Source organism: Schistocerca piceifrons, chromosome 6 (assembly GCF_021461385.2).
Source record: "Schistocerca piceifrons isolate TAMUIC-IGC-003096 chromosome 6, iqSchPice1.1, whole genome shotgun sequence".
In the NCBI taxonomy this organism is placed as follows: Eukaryota; Metazoa; Arthropoda; class Insecta; order Orthoptera; family Acrididae; genus Schistocerca; species Schistocerca piceifrons.
In genome coordinates, this window is record NC_060143.1 from 552,465,755 (window position 1) to 552,486,694 (window position 20,940).

The window sequence follows — 20,940 nt, forward strand, 5'->3', positions numbered from 1 at the left end:
TTAATGGAGTAAGTAATTAAATCTTGGGACATCACTAAACTAACCAGCATAAATGAGAAATATATCTGCTATTTGTTTCCTCCTTTTAGATTTCTAAATCCTGTACAAGTCTCATGTATTGTTATCTGTGACCAATAGTGATCTGAAAGCTCACTATTTTGAACAAGGAATATATCAAAAGGACTTTTAAAACAAATAATAACACTAGTATCTCAGTTTCTTAATTTATATTTTTGGTAACAACCATAATATAAATTTCCCCTTCCTTTAAATAATGGCAATGTTAGAGAAATACTGCTGGGATTGTAAGAATGTCTGTAGCATGATCAATAGCACACTAAGTGGGCCACTGGTCTGCGTCATTCCAGTCATCAGTCTTGCATATGCTAGGTGGCTGTGCCACAGACAGCCAGTGCAAGCAATGCAGGGCAAACTGTAACAGCTCGCCACCATTGCAGCAACAGTCCTGGGGCCTTGTCTCAGAGGGAGTGGGAACTGGCCCACTGCCTGCCAGAGTCACCAATCATCTGCTCTCTAGTTCTCCACTTGTTGGGCTCTCCTCTGGTTTCACAATTTGGTAAGTGATGAGATATTCCGGATAAGCCTGTAACAAAACATACATTAGGATCTTGGAAACAGTCCGACAGGTACGAATATCTAATATAGTACTTATATTTTGAAAAAGATAGTCGCTACTCAACATATAGTGAGATGCCAAGTTCCAGACAGGCACAACAAAAAGATTGTCAGAAAGCGAGCTTTCAGCCAACAAAGCCTTTGTCGAAAATAGACAAAACACACACACACACACACACACACACACACACACACACACACACGTGCACGAACCCAGACACTTCAACTGCCAGAGACTGTGGTCATGTTTGTGTGTGTGTGTGTGTGTGTGTGTGTGTGTGTGTGTGTGTGTGTGTGTGTGTGTGTGTGTGTGTGTGTTTTGTCTATATTTGACAAAGGCCTTGTTGGCCAAAAGCTCACTTTCCGACAGTCTTTTTGTTGTGGCTATCTGTGATTTGGCATCTCCAGAATACGGTGGGTGGCAACTATCCTCTTCGGATCTTCCACTGTTTAATGTAGTGCTCACCTGTTCTCCCCTGTACACAACGTACTCAGGAAACGTCAGACCACCAGCACTGGGTCGTCCCATTACAGAGTGGTGACCAGGTGGTGCATGGGCCATTTTCATTGCACTAAATTGGAGGAATGACTTCCCTAAAGTAACTCTGCACAGCAACAAATGCCTGTAAATAAAAAAGAAAATTTCTTTTCAAGCAGAAATTTCATGAGTCTGTGTTTCATAAACTATTTTGCCGATATCTTAGCATGCATAACTTTGCTCTTCTCTGTTTTGTAACATTAGAATATTAGACTAGACACATTTGCTTGAAAGCAGTGACACCGAACAACTATTTTTAAATTATTCACTGATGCTCCACTGATGCTCTACATTTCATAAATCAGGGTGTATATGTGGGGAAGTGGGGGCAGAACTGGATTTTTCCTGGATGTGTGTGTTAAAAATACACTTTTTTCTGGGTGACAATGCAATTTTTTCCTCCCCAGGGTGAAAGCATGTGTTTTCTGTGTTAAGTGACAATATATTTTCCCTCAGATCTTTAAATTGTATCAGTCCTTTGAATGGTAAACATTTTATACATTGGCACAGAACTTTCAGATCTCCGAGCAAATTGCATCAGTTTTGGAAAGATCTTCAATGCATGGCAACATGTACACTGCATATTTTGTTATTATGAAAGTATAAATACAAATTCCTCAAAGTAGTTTCCAAACAAAGAATGCCAAAATATGAAATGTGATGCCAATGCTACAATACAGAAACTGAGAGCATAGTAGTGTTCTGAATGGTCTGGCAGAGAACTTCGAATTTGGGAAAATATGGCATGATAATATGTATTCTTGCTTTTCAAAATATTACAGCTAGATGATATTTTTCATCAAAAAAAGCTAAACTTTCACTGGTTGTAAAAAAAAATTTTTGCTGTTTTTTCTGAGCACGTTAGGCAGGATCCTACGAGCACAGCTTAAATTACAGCAGCTGAATATTCCTGACAAGCGTGACAGTAAATTGCACTGCTGTGAACAGAACATTTCATTTCATGGTTTACTTGGCCGAACACATATTCCATTAAGCATTTTTACTTTTCTACAGAAAAGATGATTATGTGTGAAATTGCTCAAGAACTCACTTTCCACTTTTTTTCTGAAGGATTATACTTTTTGCCATCATTATAGCATAATTTGTAATCTATAAAGAACTAAAGCAAATATGAAGCATTGTCTTTTTTAGCCTGCGTTACCGGTACCCTCTGAGATATAGCAGACACCAGTAAAATTTTAAATGATGGCATAAACGGCTGGTCTTCTGGGCCTGAAATTTTTCTAAGTGGCTGGTCCTCAAAGTATTAGGTTTTGAAAGAGTCAAACGTTCCATGAATTAAGAAATTCATCACACATTCCATTACAACATGTAATTCATCTTGTATAAAAGGAAATTTACTTTGAAAGTAACGTTTCTCAGACCACCACTCGCAATATTTTCCTGCAACCAGGTAAAAATGTAAACAGTTGTGATGTCACGCTCATCGAAAGCAGCTTGTTGTTAGGAAGTATTGCAACTAAAGTTTTATTTTGGTGTTATTTTCTTGTTTGTGTTTTACTCCTGTAATATTATTGTGTGGTAGCAGGCTAAAGTAAAATTCTTTGTTAGAGTAACAGTTCTTATCAGTCATAATTACAAAAATTTAATTGAAAACCAAAATAATCAAAAATTTCCAGACTCCTAAAAGATTCCCAGGTATTACTAGGATGAAACAATTCCCGGGTTTTTCCCAGATTTCCCGGTTCTGCCAGAGCGTACACACCCTATAAATATGGTTAATGGGGAGAACAAGAACTATAATTATCTGTTATGTCATTAATGAGGAACAGACTACATGTAACATTTTTGTGATCACTGTTTCAGCACTTGAAACTAAGTACAAGCCAGAATAATTCCCGTGGATAGGCCATGACTGACATCTTTTCCATTTTATTTATTAATCTTTGCAAAATGAAATAAATCATCATCATCATTATTCTTTGTATTATCATCATTGCTTAGATTTTCCTAATAAAAGTTTTGGATATGTAACGACTTTTTCTCAGGAACAGGAAAATTTCATGTGGACATTAATACAAAATCAACAGTCTTTACGGAATGTTGTACAATTTGATGCTGTCCTTGTGCCTGTTTCAAAATGTAAATCTGATGGCCGCAGTTCATTAATATTTGTAACTAATTTTGGTTTTTTTCTCCAGGCTGAAATTTTCATATTATTATTTTGCAAATAAAGAACTATGGTTCTAGATATGATGTCCGACATACTTTCAATTAACTCCCCTCTGGTAACAGTTTTTTTTAAGTGCTGATGTCACATTTCTCATAACTTTTGCACAGCAAACTATACAAAGAATGACAAATTTTTGAGAGCTCTTTTATGTCGTGTCTCAATAAAATTGCATGTTTTCTCAGTACGTGAGTATAAATATTAAAACCACCAAACTGTAAATCATGCTCTGGAGAAATGTCTGATGAGTAATTGGATTAAAAATGGAAAAGACCTACCGTGATTTAGTAACAAAATTCAGAAAATGTCAAGGATCCAGAGATTGTTGCACACTCGGGTCAAAAAAGGACTTTGAAATGTCGACAGACAAATGTTAGAAATATTTGTGTGTATAAAAACATCAATGCATAAAGCATATGAAACTTCCACCACCATACCTTAGTGAAGGATCTTGCCGAGAACCTGAAAAAATTCTACTGTAGCAATAGAAGACAGCAAAAGGAAGACTGCAGTTTTAAATTTCGTATTTAAAAAAAATCACTGATTTATGAGGATCATACAGACAGACCATCATTTGACCCTAATGCAGACTCTTGTATGTAGGATATAGAAATAGGCATTTCTAGCGTTAAGAAGCAACTGAAAAAGTTAAAAAACAAGTAAGTCCCCAGGTCAGACAGAATCACAATTTGGTTTTACAGAGACAAGTCTATGGCAATGACCCTTTACTTGGCTCACATTTACTGCATGTCTCTCACATAGTGTGAAGTCCCAAGTGATTGGAAGAAAGTGCATGGGACTCCTTGCATGTAAGGAGGGTAAAAGAAGGGACCCACAAAATTACAGACACATATCTTTAACACTGGTATGCTACAGAATTCTTGACTGTATGTAAGTTTTAATATAATAAGACTCCTTGAAACAGAAAAGCTTCTGTCCACAAATCAGCACCGATTTCAAAAGGACCATTTATGCAAATCTCATCTTGCCTCTTTCTCCCACAATATCCTGTGAACCATGGATGAAGGGTAAGAGGCAGAGTCCATATCCCCAGATTTTTTAAAGTGTTTGAGTGCATTACAAACAATCGTTTTCTTATTTCCATTTCTCGTATTTGTCTTGCTGGTACCTACTGGATATTGCATGCTCCAAACTAATGAACATTGCTAAAGAATTTTAAAAGAGAGTCAGAAGTGGAAAAAGTTCTAACATTTCTGACATATTATTCGCTATGGATTTAATACAGAGGTGAAGGCAACAGGAGCAGTTTGGAACCTTTATATTGTGTGTGCGATGAGTGCTGTATCTGATGAACTGATTATTTAAACATCAAGTGACACTTGGATTTAATAGGCAAGGTTCAGAAGGTGGAGATAGGGGTACGGTATCCTCCAATTCAGAGCAAAAAAAGCCAAACGGATAAGATAGGGGTACTGCATCCTCCAATTCAGAGCAAAAACAGCCAAACGGATAACCATTGCTGCATTTTTGCTTGACCATCAGTTTGCTCATGGGGAATTTCAATGCAATACTGTTATTGGTGATGAGTTATGATGCCTTTATGTTAACTTTTTAAGATCAAATTATTGGCTGAGCCTTAACACACACACACACACACACAGAGAGTTGAGCAAAGGGCTATCTGAACACAATATTTTGCCAGTGGTTCAAAAAGGGCATTGAGCACTACTAACCCCTCCTGAAAGGTGTGCCTATCGCAGCTAGTGTTTGTTGCCAATGACTAAGATGCCTTTCTGTTACAGTGTAAGGGAAACGAGCCACAAAATTGCATCATGTGGTCTTACTATAACATGATTCACTCTGTTGATTTCACAAACAAAACTACCCTGGAGTTCAGTTTAAAAATCATCCCTCACACACTTTTTATACCTTCAAATGTTCACCATTCTCGCTCCTTATCCTCAAATCCAGTAGAATTTTATAGGTGTGGAATTGATAAACTACACGAGCATTGTCAGACTGTTTTACATAATGTGAGAGAAGAGTCTCTTGATGATTGATTTCTCTCTGATGTAAAATAATAGAAAAGCTATCGTATAATACACTGTAGTAATATGAATGAAAACTATATACTGAAATTCTGTTGTAATAAAAAATAAGGCTCCCAAAATAGGAATGAATCTATATTGGCACATGACATTCACACTGGGCTTCAAAATGGTCCATGTTTACTTGCTGTCCTGTGTCAATCTCAAATAGCACAGAAATGTGGCAGTTCATAAATAAAATAAGTAAGAGTTCCTTACTGATTTTCAATCTGGCTGCCTATAGCTCTGTCACACAAGTGATAAAAGTCTGGCCTTCAATGAGACTGGAAATGTGAATCAAAGCAGCATTCACTTCACAGGTGACCATGTTATCTCAGAGACAGCGAAGAGATACAGTATTTGGCTCTACCTTATTGCCCCAGTGGTGGCTGCAACAGCTAAATTGCAATGCAAAAGATGAGATCAGTTGCAATTTCTACAGGGAATGACTTTCTTGGACAACCATAAATTGATAACCTTATTTCGCACCTTATGTGTAAATCACTCAGATTAAACAAAAAATGATACGAATATATCAAGGGAATTAAACAGAGAAATTATGTGCCATACAGGAAGTACCTCATCACTCACAGAGCTGACAAACATATTCTGAGTTGTTGCCAAGATTAAGTTATACTACTAGTAGGAAGAATCCAGCTAATGTGTTCCTTGAGTCAGCTGTGAAGTACCTACCGATTCTGCCTCAAAGAAGTCGTGTGGAGGGTTGGAATACCAAAAGTAAGTGTCACTGAATCTTATTCACATTTCTGTAACTAGGTTTAGGGAGTAGCCATAGTTACTAAAAATACTTAGACATATACCAACTGCAAACAAATCATACAACAATAACTGTCACAATTATTTGTGTTTTTCTGTCTTAAGCAGACTGAAAACTAAAATGCTCATCACCGGACATGATTCACATTTTTGGAGCAACTACATTGTTTATACTGTGAATGTTATGAGTAAGCAACACATCTTTTCATTAACTATAGACTTAGAAAATATCTTTTTTCAGACTGCTGTCATTGGAACTGTCCCAAAAAGAGAGAAATGAAAAGAGAACAACACAGCATTGATTGCAAAATGTAAACAGGCACAGGGAAACTTTGTAAGCTATGAATAACAAAGTTCCAACTAGGAAAGGCTAACGTGCAGGCAAACGCATGCAATGACAGATAATGTGGGCTCAAAAAGCCATTGAAAGTTAAACTGGTCACAGATAGCAAGGCGTCAAGAATATGAACAACATTTATCATTGCTATAATGGAGGCAAAGATCAAAACAGTATGGTTTCCCATAAGATAAATGACAAGAGACATCATAATTTACTTGTAAAATAACCTTCTTGCAGTCAAAAATTCAATTTTCCACCTCATTGTTGCTTATTATGCATGCAACATTTGATCAAAGTTACACGTAAACATCTGGCGAAGCCATTGAAAATTAAATTAGTCACAGATAGCAAGGCGTCAAGAATATGAACATTCCTCATTGCTATAATGTAAGCAAAGATCAAAATAGTAAGGTTTCCCATAACATAAATGACAAGAGACATCATAATTTACTCGTAAAATAAACTTCTTACAGTCAAAAATGCAATTTTCCACCTCACTGATGCTTATTATGCACACATCATTTCATCAAAGTTGCACATAAACATCTGGCGAAGACAGTAGGATAATTCAGCTCCAGTCCTGCAAGTCCGTTGACTATCACTGAGTTGCCAAATGTGTTCTGGATGGCATTTTATATACAATTGGGTTTTGAGCCAATATTAGGGATTTGAAGAACATTTGTCTTTCTATCTGTGTAATAACACTTTAATGGCATGCTTTCCACAGTCATTGTTTTGTGATGTCGTCAGTTCATTTCAAACACATGTGAATCAGAGTGTACCACCCATATAGTCAAACAGTCAAACGGTAAGTATGTTCCAGAACAGTGGAAGAAGGATTGCAGTGAGTTTATTACTTAACTAACTATAACATGTGAAACATGTAGTGACTTTCATTTCAGCTGCATAGCAGAAGGTAATATTTGTTAAGGATTTACCTGCAGATTTAATGTAATTACCACAAGAAGGAACACTGTGCCTGCTTGGTGGTAATGAGATAGACATATGCTTCTTACTTAGACTGAGCAGACTGATGAGTGTTTCCCTTCAAATGTTTTTGATTCTGTTCTCTGCTTGTTCTTGAGGGGAAACAAGAGGCTGTCTAGTGGGGCAGGTGTTCCTAGACATACATCAGTGTACAGGATGAAGTAAGTAGATCTTAATCAGAGTAGTTGTTCATAAGAAGCATCATTGTCCCCATGCTATCTCACTAATATGGTCAGCACTAGAGAAACTGCTTCACCACTAATGTCATTCAAAGTAACTGACAGTGTAAGATCACCATATTTACTGAGCACCTGCATCATTCTGATCATACAGTTGTTACAATATAACTGTTACTGATGCTTTGCTAAAACAAACATAAAGTGCTTTATGAATGAGAATTTCTATTTACAGTATGCCTAAGACTGAGACCCAAAATAACAATACGAAGTAAACAAAACAGTTTTCTAAAGTTCTTGGGAGTTTGATTTTAATTCATTCCTGATAGTTGTGCACTAACAGGTCCTTTCAGCTATCAGAATATTTGTGTGAGCATCACTGAATTTTAATAACTTCAACACACTATAATACCTTAAGCAGTATTCCCTTTTGGGTTGAATATGATACAAAATGCGGCAAATCATCGAGTAAAACTGAAGTGATATCAGGTGTTCCCAAGGGAAGTGTTCTGGGACCTCTGCTGTTCCTGGTCTATATAAATGACCTGGGTGACAATCTGAGCAGTTCTCTTAGGTTGTTCGCAGATGATGCTGTAATTTACCGTCTAGTAAGGTCATCCGAAGACCAGTATCAGTTGCAAAGCGATTTAGAAAAGATTGCTGTATGGTGTGGCAGGTGGCAGTTGACGCCAAATAACGAAAAGTGTGAGGTGATCCACACGAGTTCCAAAAGAAATCCGTTGGAATTCGATTACTTGATAAATAGTACAATTCTCAAGGCTGTCAATTCAACTAAGTACCTGGCTGTTAAAATTACGAACAACTTTAGTTGGAAAGACCACATAGATAATATTGTGGGGAAGGCGAGCCAAAGGTTGCGTTTCATTGGCAGGACACTTAGAAGATGCAAAAAGTCCACTAAAGAGACAGCTTACACTACACTCGTTCGTCCTCTGTTAGAATATTGCTGCGTGGTGTGGGATCCTTACCAGGTGGGATTGACGGAGGACATCGAAAGGGTGCAAAAAAGGGCAGCTCATTTTGTATTATCACGTAATAGGGGAGAGAGTGTGGCAGATATGATACACGAATTGGGATGGAAGTCATTAAAGCAAAGACGTTTTTCGTCGCGGTGAGATCGATTTACGAAATTTCAGTCACCAACTTTCTCTTCCGAATGCGAAAATATTTTGTTGAGCCCAACCTACATAGGTAGGAAAGATCATCAAAATAAAATAAGAGAAATCAGAGCTCGAACAGAAAGGTTTAGGTGTTCGTTTTTCCCGTGTGCTGTTCGGGAGTGGAATGGTAGAGAGATAGCATGATTGTGGTTTGATGAACCCTCTGCCAAGCACTTAAATGTCAATTGCAGAGTAGTCATGTAGATGTAGATTATTTTGACTTTCAGTCCATCTTCTGATGACTTACAGAATGATATCTGAACCATTCTGACAGTTGTGTTACCTGTCACCTGAATTCTATGGAAAGTTGCACCACCTGGCAGTCAATGCTGTATGCACATATGTGCAAAGTTCTTCACTGCTGTAAAGGGTACTCTCCATTTCTGCATGTTCCCCATACCATAATTAGTAAAACAACATAAGACTCATTCTGCCAAAAGACCTGATGTCCACAAGTTTTAAATAAGAAACAGCAAGCGGTGGTAATGCATGAAAGGAAATGTCATGTCTTATTATGCTTCAAAATTCTAAAATTTTATTTTCTCACTCCATACCAAAACAAGTGCTATGAGATGCGAGGAGGAAATGTATTATATAATTCTGAAAAAAATTATTTACTTAAGTACTACTACATAGGGTGGACAAGCTCCTTTCTGTGTAAATTTTGGTATCACCACATCTTACGTTTTCTTGTAATCAAAGGCAAGTGGACAGTCTATTACTGGTTAACATTCTGATGACTAACAAACATGATAATGGTTCCACTTGCTCCATCAAATCTGTGGAAAGAGTTACACCCTGGTTACTCAACTAACATGCACACAGTGTTGTGTGCACACTGTATTCAGAGTCAAGATGGGGTCTTTCTGTTTGTATCATAGCATCTGCTGCAGTGCTGATCGGTCAGCCATCAAACAAATTGGACATTGCTTATTGCTGCACTTGTGACTAGTCACAATATCAAATAATTTAGTTAATGTTATATACAGGACACAGGTTTGTAACTCGCCACGGCATCAAAATACTTCACAATGATATTTAATTCAATTATTATTAATGTTTGTCTTCTAAATCTTAATGTTATCTATTCATACAATGCGTGAACATGTGGGCACGCCACCCCTTTGACTTTTGTTGCTTTGAATTGGAGTAAAAAGTACTTCTACTCCTGACTTCTGAACATCATCAATTAAATGCAAATGTCACACAACGTTTAAATGGTCGCCGTTAATCACATATGTTTATTATTCGGACTTCCTGAATGTGGAAAATCATCTATCTGTCTTTAAACAGGAACATCCTTTTCTAACGTGTTTTCACAAAAGGAACCCCCCCCCCCCCCCCCCCCAACACACACACACACACACACACCCACCCACACACACACACACACACAGTTTCTGAAGTACCTCTGTTGCCTTCACCCCAGTAGCAAATGCTGTGTGTCAAATGTTAGAACTTTTTCCACTTGTGACTCTATTTACAACTCTTTAACAATGTTCGTAAGTTTCAAGCATACAAAACCTACTATGTAACTGCAAGATAAATACTAGAGGTGCAAATAAGAAAATGATAGATCATAATAGTCATGGCGCCGGGTTTGCCTGGTCAGTGGGTGGCATGTTGTGTATAGTTGGTTACTAGTGGCTGCTGATTTGTTCTGGTCTTGACGCAGCCATTGGCGGAATTATATCTGGAAGTTTTTGCTATTAGTGGGGGTTTAGACAGTGAAGTGAATTATCTTTGAGGTTCCATCAGATATAACTTTTGCAGATACCCAAAATGATTTAAAAACTATGGCTTTGAGGAGTCTCACACTCACGACTCTTATCTCTACACAGCGCAATGTTTACCACTAGACCACGAGCTGAGGCACCTCTGTAATGGCTTGCGAAGAATGACAGAACTTCCTCCACACACTTCCGCATCCTACATTGTTTCCAGATCAGGCAGATGGCTGGACTTAGAATTCCGAGTGATGGTTGATTATATTGACTGATTTAAGTCCCTGTGGCAGCAGTGTTTTAAGCTAAAGACGGAGTATAATTACAATACCAGAAGGAGAAATGATATTCATTACTACACATTAAGGTTGTCTCTCGCACAAAAAAGGGTGCACAATGCAGCAACTAAAATTTTCAACTTGGCACATCTACCAAAACTCCCTACCAACTCTCCATCAAATGCAGTGTCAAAACATTCCCGTAACACTAATGTTAACCTTCATCTCCACAGAAGTTTAATTTCTATCCAAAGACATAACCTTTGGCCCTACACCCAAATTTAACCATGCTGGCTTGTCAAAGACCTCTCCCTTTCTCCCAATCCCTGCAATGGAAACAGTTCTTTGCTGCCAATCCCTCCAACCAAAACCACCCTAAATTTTGACACTGAACTCTTCCAGTTAATACCACCATCCAACTGTGATCCTCCCACCCTCCCATCTAACCACCCACTGGTTGCCTTCCAGGAATTCCTTACCTTCAACTTAGCCTCACCATCCTTCTTAAGGTCCCTCCTTCAGAACACAAACCTTTCAGGTGAAGAAAGAACAGCCATACACAACCTCAAAACACATCCTACCTCAAAACAAAGGTTTCACCACTGCTGTTATGGATCGCAGTGATTATGTGGCAGAAGGCCTCTGCCAATAATCTGACTACTGCACCCATAAACTCTGCCAGACTGAATCCATTCCAGAAGTCCAATAAAAGCTCCAGTCCCTGCTTAAAGCCTTAGGCCCTTCCCAGAACATTTCCCCTGAAACAATTTCTCTTCTCACCCCTATGGCATCCCGTGCACCCACCTTCTAAGTGCTCCCCAAAATCCACAAACCCAACAATCCTGGATGCCCCATTGTGACTGGTTGTTGTGCCCTCACCGAAAGCATTTTTGCCCTCATCAACCGACATCTCTAACCAATTGCCCATAATCTAGCTTCCTACATCAAAGACACCACCTACTTACTTAACCTTCGTACATCCATATTTAACTGGATGAGAGTGGGACACAGCTGGTATAATTTTTATTAAAATGAAATTCCTTCAGCGGTACTTAAGATTTTTTTATTTACTTCGCTACTAGTTTTGGCATAGCGTCAACACCATCTTCAGGCCCGTACACTTTGATGAAATCAGGTGTGTGGGGCTCTGTCCAGAAGTCCACAGTGAGATCAACATGTGCTCCACAGGGAAGGTGGGCAGTAACTAGTGTGAAGTTTAAACCAGTGGATCAAAGAACTTTGAAAGTATGCAAACAAATCCACAGCACAGCCATGGGCACCCACATAGCATCCTCCTCTGCCAACCTTTTTATGGGCCATCTAGAGGAGACCTTCCTAGCCTTGCTAAACATCAAATACTTATTCTGGTTCAGGTTCATTGATGATATCTTCATGATCTGGATTCAGGGCCAAGGCACCCTAATCTTTGTTCCTTCACAACTTCAAAACCTTGTCTCCCAGGCACTTCACATGGTTCTCCTCAATCAGGGTGCCATCTTCCTAGATGTTGACCTCTTGCTCTCTGATGGCTCAATCCACAGCTCTGTCCACATTAAACCCACCAACCACCAACAGCACCTGCATTTTGACAGCTGTCATCCCTTTCACAGCACAAATTCCTCCCACACTGGCTGGCCACCCAAGGATGGTATCTGCAGTGATGAATCTCCCTTGCTCAGTATTGCTGAGGGTCTCACCAAGGCCTTCACAAACTGGCACTAGCCCCCCAGACCTAGTTCGGAAACAGATCTCCCATGTGGTTTCCCTTCACACCCCCCACCCCCAATCCTCCCACCAGCCCCAAGAACCTGCCACAAAGGAGTGTCCCCTTCATCAACCAGTACCACATGCATTGGAACAACTCAACTACATCCTTCATCAGGGATTTGATTACCTATCACATACCCTGAAATGAAAGGCATCCTATCCAAGATACTTCCCACCCCTCTTAAAGAGGTGTTCCATCACCCGCCCAACCTCCAAAACATTCTAGTTCATCCCTACGCCACTCCCGGTCCCAGCCCCTTGCCATAAGGATTATATCCCTGTGGAAGACCCAAGTAAAAAACCTTCCTATTCCAGTCCTGTGACAGATTTATCCGACAACATGCGAGGCTGTGCCATCTGTGAAAGCAGCCGTGTTCTTTGCTGCAATCATTGCACAACTTTATATATTGGTATGACAACCAACCAGCTGTCCACCAGGATGAATGGCTACCACCAAACTGTGGCTGAGAGCAAAGTAGACCATGCTGTGGCACAACGCACAGCCAAACATAACACACTTGATTTCAATGGCTGCTTCACTACCCAAGCCATCTGGATCCTTCCCTCGATCACCACCATTTCTGAACTACGCAGATGGGAGTTATCCTAACAACACATTCTCCACTCCCGTAATTATCCCGACCTCAACATATGGTAACATACTGTTCCCACACCCGCCATCCAACAGTTTCCACCCCCTCTGTCCTGTCATCTCCTCCCCTTTCTCATCTCCCAAGGCTACACCTGTTGGCCCCAACATGCTGGAATAAAGGAGCACACGGAAGCAATTAAAAAAACCTGCTGCTAGATTTGTTACCAGAATGTTCAATCAACACACCAGAGATGGAAATGCTTCATGAACTTAAATAGGAATCCCTGGAGGGAAGCTGATTTTCTTTTTGTTTAACATCATTCAGAAAGTTTGGAGAACAGTATTTGCAGCTGACTGCAGAACCATTCTACTGCCACCAATGTACATTTCGCATAAGGAATGTCTAAAGACAAGACAAGAGAAATTAGGGCTTGTACAGAGGCATACAGACAGTTGTTTTTTCCTCACTACATCTGCGAGTGGACTAGGAAAAGAAATGACCAATAGTACATTGTACCCTCTGCCACACATATTATGATGGTCTGCAGATTACATATGTAGATGCAGTTGTAGAAATACGAAACTTAAGCTCTGCAAACATGTAAATCAACATCTGCTTGACTGCTTCTATCAGCTACTTGCAGCACTGGATATGAATCGTCAAAAAAACATCACAGTTGTCACTTTATGACTGCCTTTCCTCTCCTCGGCTGCCTATGTGCTGGAGTCAGTGGGTGAAGCTTGCTTTCTCTGCCCCCACTTGCCCTCCTCCTCCTCAAGAATTCATTCACAATGTTGTTGTGAACCAACAGTACGGCGACGGATGGCTTCTTATGGAATCACTTTTATTGGCTTTCTCTAACCACAGCCAAATTATCACTTTTCAACCTAACCTAAACTTCAGATACACAGCAGATTAGCCAGCCAACACCAGCTTCATTCTCAAAGTATGAGGCAGGTCAAAAGGTAAAGGGACTTTCGCAATTTCTTGCTTAGGGCTTTGTAACACTGCTAGTATCCAATGCTATAGTACTGCCATCTGCAACAATTCCACACACTGTGTCACTCTTATTCCTACATTAGTCATCATACTGTAGCAGACCGAGAAGCATGGCAGCTCCATAGTTTTTTTTTTTTTTTTTTTTTTTTGGTGGTTTTAGGGTGCACAACTTCAGTGGTCATTAGCACCCAGACTACGTTAGGAATGCACCGCGAGGCACAAGTTTAAAACAACAACTAAAAGGGAAAACACGATAAAAGATTGACAGGCATAGGATTAAAAAAACAGCATAATCAAATGTCCTTAGGCAGGTTTGTCAAGTTGATAAAACGAAGAATGCGAGCAGCTGCTCCTGGGTCATCTGCTAAAATGGCACCTATAGTACACGGCAGGCCAAGATCGAGATGCAGTGTATTAAAATCCGGACAGGACGTTAAAATGTGGCGGACCGTCAGCAATTGCCCACATGGGCAGAACGGCGCCGGCGCAGCCATCAGCAGATGGTGATGGCTGAACCGGCAGTGTCCAATTCATAACCGGGCCAAAACTACCTCCTCCTGCCGAGAAGGGCGTGAGGAGGACGTCCAAGCCGCGGGAAGAGGTTTCAAGGCCTGAAGCTTGTTGTCCGTAAGTGCAGCCCAATCGGCATCCCACAGCGATAAAATGCGCCGACAAATGACCCTGCTACAATCTGAATGAAGGGACACAACAAGGAGCTGTCCGAAGCTGGAGGACCGCAGCCTTGGCCACGGCATCTGCAGCTTCGTTTCCAGGGATACCGACATGGCCAGGAACCCACATAAAGCTAACCGGAGAACCGTTGTCCACCAGCTGCTGAAGAGAGCGTTGGATCCGGTGCACGAAAGGGTGAACCGGATACGGATCACTGAGGCTCTGGGTGGCGCTCAGGGAATCGGAGCAGATGACATAAGCAGAATGTCGGTGGCGGCAGATGTAAAGAACAGCCTGGTAGAGGGCAAAGAGCTCAGCTGTGAAGACTGAAAAATGGCCATGGAGCCGGTATTTGAAACTTTGTGCCCCGACTATAAAGGAACACCTGACCCCGTCATTGGTCTTAGAGCCATCTGTATCAATGAAGGTCATATTAATGAACTTCGAACGAAGTTCGAAAAAACGGGAGTGGTATACCGAACCGGGGGTAACCTCCTTCGGGAGCGAGCTGAGGTCAAGGTGAACGCGAACCTCAGCCTGGAGCCAAGGTGGCGTGTGGCTCTCGCCCACTCTAAAGACTGCAGGGAGTGAAAAATCAAGGTGTTGAAGGAGGCGACGAAAGCGAACTCCAGGGGGTAGCAGGGCAGAGACATACAACCCGTATTGACGGTCGAGAGAGTCGTCAAGAAAGGAACGATAAGACGGGTGGTCAGGCATTGACAGTAGCCGACAGGCATACCGACAAAGCAGTATATCGCGCCGGTAGGTGAGTGGCAATTCACCGGCTTCAGCATGAAGACTCTCGACGGGACTAATATAAAACGCTCTGATCGTAAGACGTAAGATGGACGGCCATGCAGAGGAGTATACGAAGCTCCCATAATCCAGCTTGGAGCGGACGATCGACCGATATAGGCGAAGTAGGACGGTTCAATCCACTCCCCACGACATACCACTGAGAACACGGAGGACATTTAGAGAACAGGGACAACGGGCAGCCAAATAAGACACATGTGGAGACCAGCTAAGTTTCCTGTCAAATGTAAGACCTAAAAATTTTGTTGTCTCCACAAATGGGAGAGCAACGGGACCGAGTCGTAAGTACGGTGGGAGAAACTCTTTGTAGCGCCAGAAGTTAATACAGACCGTATTCTCGGCAGAAGAACGGAAGCCATTGACGACACTCCAGGAGTAAAGATGGTCAAGAGAACGCTGAAGACAGCGCTCCAGGAAACATGTACGCTGCGCGCTGCAATAGATGGTAAAATCGTCCACGAAAAGGGAGCCTGATACACCCATTATTGGATTGATCACTACGGCGAAGAGAGCGACGCTCAAAACTGAGCCCTGTGGCACCCCATTCTCCTGGCGAAAGTTGTCTGACAGGACAGAACCCACACGTACCCTGAACTGTCGATCCATTAAAAAGGAACGAATAAAAAGAGGGAGGCGACCGCAAAGGCCTCATGTATGCATGGTGCGGAGAATGCCCGCACTCCAACAGGTGACGTAAGCCTTCTCCAATTCAAAGAACACAGCCACGGTCGGGCGCTTCTGCAAGAAGTTATTCATAATGAAGGTCGACAAGGTAACCAGACGGTCAACAGCAGAGCAGTGCCTACGAAATCCACATTGTACATTGGTAAGCAGGCGTCGAGATTCGAGCAGCCAAACCAAATGAGAGTTACCCATTCGCTCCATCACCTTACAGACACAGCTGGTAAGCGAGAAGGGTCGATAACTGGAAGGCAAGTGCTTGTCCTTCCCCGGCTTAGGAATCGGTACAACAATAGACTCGCGTCAGCATGCAGGAACATGTCCCTCAATCCAGATGCGATTATTAGTACGAAGAAGGAAACCGTTACCCGCAGGAGAAAGGTTCTTCAGCATCTGAATATGAATAGAATCAGGCCCTGGAGTGGAGGACCGTGACCGGGCAAGTGCATTTTCGAGTTCCCGCATGGTGGAAGGGGCATTATAACTTTCACGATTCGAGGAGCAGAAGTTAGGTGGCCTAGCCTCCTCTGCCTGTTTTCAGGGGAGGAAGGCAGGGTGGTAATGAGCGGAGCTCGAAACCTCTGCGAAAAAGCAGCCGAAGGCATTGGAGACATCCTCAGGGGCCACAAGGACGTCATTCGCGACCGTCAAGCCAGAAACTGGTGAGTGGACCTTAGTGCCAGATAGCCGGCGCAGGCTACCCCAGGCAACAGAAGAAGGAGTAAAACTGTTGAAGGTGCTTGTGAAAGCAGCCCAGCTGGCTTTCTTGCTTTCTTTAATAATACGACGGCACTGCACACGTAATCATTTATAATTGATACAATTCGCCACTGTAGGGTGGCGTTTAAAGGTGCGTAAAGCACGTCGACGAGCACATAAAGCGTCTCTACATGCTGCGGTCCACCAGGGGACCGATACGTGACGTGGAGAAGCAGTAGTGTGAGGGATGGAATATTCAGCAGCAGTGAGAATGACTTCCGTGAGGTGTGCGACCTGACTATCGCAGCTTGTGAAGGTTTGATCCTGAAAGGTCGCCCTGGAAGAGAAGAGCCCCCAGTCTGCTTTGGAGATGTTCTAACTAGTTGAGCACGGAGAGGGGAGATGGATAACACACGGGAAGTGGTCGCTCGAATATGTATCAGAAAGTGCATACCACTCAAACCGGCGTGCAAGTTGGGTAGTACATTTAGAGAGGTCTAAATGGGAATAGGTGTGAGATGTGTCCGAAAGAAAAGTAGGGGCGCCAGTATTGAGGCAGACAAGATTGAGCTGGTTGAAAAGGTCTGCTAACAGGGAGCCCCTCGGGCAGGATGCTGGAGAGCCTCAAAGGGGATGGTGGGCATTGAAGTCTCCAGTTAACAAAAATGGTGCAGGTAGCTGAGCAATAATTTGCATCATGTCTGCCCTGGTAACGGCAGACGATGATGGAGTGTAAACGGTACAAATGGAAAATGTAAAAGTGGGGAGAGTAATTCGGACGGCAACTACCTGCAGGCCGGTGTGCAATGTGATGGGATCGTAGTAAATATCATCCCGGACCAGCAACATAACCCCTCCATGAGCCGGAATACCTACCACAGGGGGTAGGTCAAAACGCACAGAGGTGGTGTGTGCCGAGGCAATTTGATCGCATGGGCGTTGCTTCGTTTCCTGGAGGGCTACGACGAGCGGACGGTGCAAGCGGAGCAGCAACTTCAAGTCCTCTCAGTTGGAGCGAATGCTGCGAATATTCCAGTGAAGAAGTGCCATCGTGAGAAGAAAAGGAAGATGAAAGAAGGGGTCACCTCGAAGGCTGCTGAGGGCCTGGCTTCGAGCGAGCACTGCCACCGCTATCAGTAGACGGACAGTCATCGTCCATTGGTCCTATAGGTTCATTGGCCATCTTGTTAAGATGGCTGGGAGGGGGAGCTTCCTCTGCAGGTGAACAGCCAGATGTTCGGCTACCAGCGGTGTGGCCAGGCGAAACGGATGACGGCCTGGGGCGGCAACCGCTGGGTGGCGCAGGAGAAGAAATGCGCCGTGGCGGAGAAGGAGAACTGTGCTTCCTATGACCCTTCTTGGAAGGTCATTCAGTGGAAGTACTGGTCGATGGCTGGGAGTTCAAGGTACATAGAAAGTCTGCACGGGACGGTTCCTTCTTGAAGGACCGTGCATCTGACTTCAGGGTCTTCGTCTTGGCAGAAGCTGATGAATGTGCTTGTGTCTTAGGGGTGACGGGAGGAAGAGGAGACGTCGACCGCGCGATCTTAGCACTGGCTGAACGGACGACCATGGTGCTGAAGGTCAGATCGCAAGTCTGCGTCGCCACCTCCCTGGTAGTCCGAGGAGAGGCGAGGAGAGTACTGTATTTTCCCGCTGGGAGCAGCGTGGGCTTCCTACTAGTAAATAGCTTGCGAGCAGCCGATGTGGACATTTTCTCTTTGACCCGAATTTCTTGGATACAGCGTTCTTCCTTGTAGATGGGACAGTTGCGGGAGGACGCTGCATGGTCACCCTGACAGTTCACACAACGAGGAGACGGAGGTGGACAGTCACCCTCATGGGCATCCCTGCCACAAGTGACACATTTAGCCGCATGGGAAAAAGACTGGTGAGTGTGATTAAAAGGCTGACACTGGTAGCGGCGCGTAGGTGTCGGGACATAGGGGCGAACAGAAATAACCTCGTAGCCTGCTTTGATACGCGACGGCAGCTGAACACTATCGAAGGTCAAGAAAAGTGTCCGGGTCGGTACAAGGTCATTGTTGACCTTTTTCATGACCCTATGGACAGCCGTCACGCCCTGCTCAGCGAGGAAAGACTGAATCTCCTCGTCAGTCAATCCGTCGAGTGATCGAGTATATACCACACCATATTTCTGCTTGTGTCTGTATGTGTGGATGGATATGTGCGTGTGTGCGAGTGTATACCTGTCCTTTTTTCCCCCTAAGGTAAGTCTTTCCGCTCCCGGGATTGGAATGACTCCTTACCCTCTCCCTTAAAACCCACTTCCTTTCGTCTTCCCCTCTCCTTCCCTCTTTCCTGATGAGGCAACAGTTTGTTGCGAAAGCTTGAATTTTGTGTGTGTGTTTGTGTTTGTTTGTGTGTCTATCGACCTGCCAGCGCTTTTGTTCAGTAAGTCACCTCATCTTTGTTTTTATATATGATCAGGTACCAAGTCATTTTTGTGAAGCTAAATTTTAGTGTTTGGTGGTCTTCATATTTATTCTTGTGTATTACAAAAAATACAGTTTGACTGATTAACCACTTTACAATTCATTCCACACCACGTCATGTTTGATATGATTTGTTGTGCCCAAAGTATCAAAAACGTGACCTCATCTGATAAAACTATTAACTCTATTCTACGTTACAAACAAGTTTGCAGATTACTTCATTATTGCAGGCAAAATAATTTTTGGTAATGAAGGCAGGAATCTTTCGAGAGAAATGAAGGGATAAATAAATCAGCAAGGCATGAAGGAAACCTCAAATCCATTCATAATTTAGTAGAACAGCAAATTTCCGTGTTAGCAGGAAATGTGGTCATTTACAATTATGTGTGTCGTGCTGAAGGCAGTGCTCAGAAGAAAACTTTGAAGTTAGGACAATGCTTTCTTTTGAAAAACTTTCAAGAGTTAGCAGCTCTGCTGCAATCATTGCACAGCTTTTTATATTGGTATCACTGCCAACCAGCTGGCCATCAGGATGAACGAGCACCACCTGACTATGGCCAAGAGCAAAGTAGACCACTCAGTGGCAAAACAGGAAGCTGAACATAACACACTTGATTTCAATGGCTGCTTCACTACCTGAGCCATCTGGATCCTTCCCTCCGCCACCAGCTTTTCTGAACTGTGTAGATAGGAGTTATCCTTATACCACATTCTCTGCTCGCCTAATCATCCCAGCCTCAATCTACGGCAATAAAATGTGCCCACACTCTGCACCCATCAAATTTCAACCCCTCTGTCCTGTCATCTCCTCCCCATTTTCATCTCTCACCCTGTTTATTTGCTGCTCTCTGCCAATGAATCCTGCCGTCTTTCCCTGCCCCTCTCCTTTTTTGTTCCTTTTTTGCTTGCCTCACAACCTCCTGATGCTGCACCTGTCGGCAGTCCATTCCCTGCACACTCCACCAGACAGCATTCGTTCCTCACACCACTCATACACTACTATCCCTTCCTTTCCCTTCGTCGCCCCCTCCAGATTGCTGCTTGCATCCCTTGTGATAGTTGCATTCTGGCTTGATATGCTATAGTTGGTGGTCGTGTGTGCATGAGGTTAATTTATTACTATATTACTGGGTTTAATGTAGAAGATTTATTTCTTCTGATAATGCATCAAAATAGAAGGGAAATTTCAATATAGATGGCTTATGGGATGATTTTATGGGTATCTTTCTTCAATTAACTTGTACATGTCATACTACCATCACAGCTGGACAGTAGAGCGAGTCCTCAAAACTTCAAACAGCATTCAAAATCACGTGGAACCACTCTAACAAAAGAGTAATATTGCACAATGTGCGATTGTGACATTAGAAAACAGTTCTTT

At 42.5% G+C, this 20,940-nt stretch overlaps 1 protein-coding gene across 2 annotated transcripts in view; it reads right to left on the reverse strand.

Moving 5' to 3' along the window:
- Positions 1 to 212: 212 nt before the first annotated feature.
- Positions 213 to 20,940, reverse strand: part of LOC124802496 (poly [ADP-ribose] polymerase tankyrase) — a 295,411-nt gene continuing 274,683 nt past the window's right edge. For both annotated transcript variants that reach the window (XM_047263314.1, XM_047263313.1), the window contains exons 18-19: positions 1,103 to 1,259; positions 213 to 604 (exon numbers count right to left, since the gene is read on the reverse strand). In XM_047263314.1, the coding sequence (XP_047119270.1) occupies positions 524 to 604; positions 1,103 to 1,259 (238 nt within the window). In that variant the 3' untranslated portion in view covers positions 213 to 523. The remainder of the gene's footprint in view (positions 605 to 1,102; positions 1,260 to 20,940) is intronic.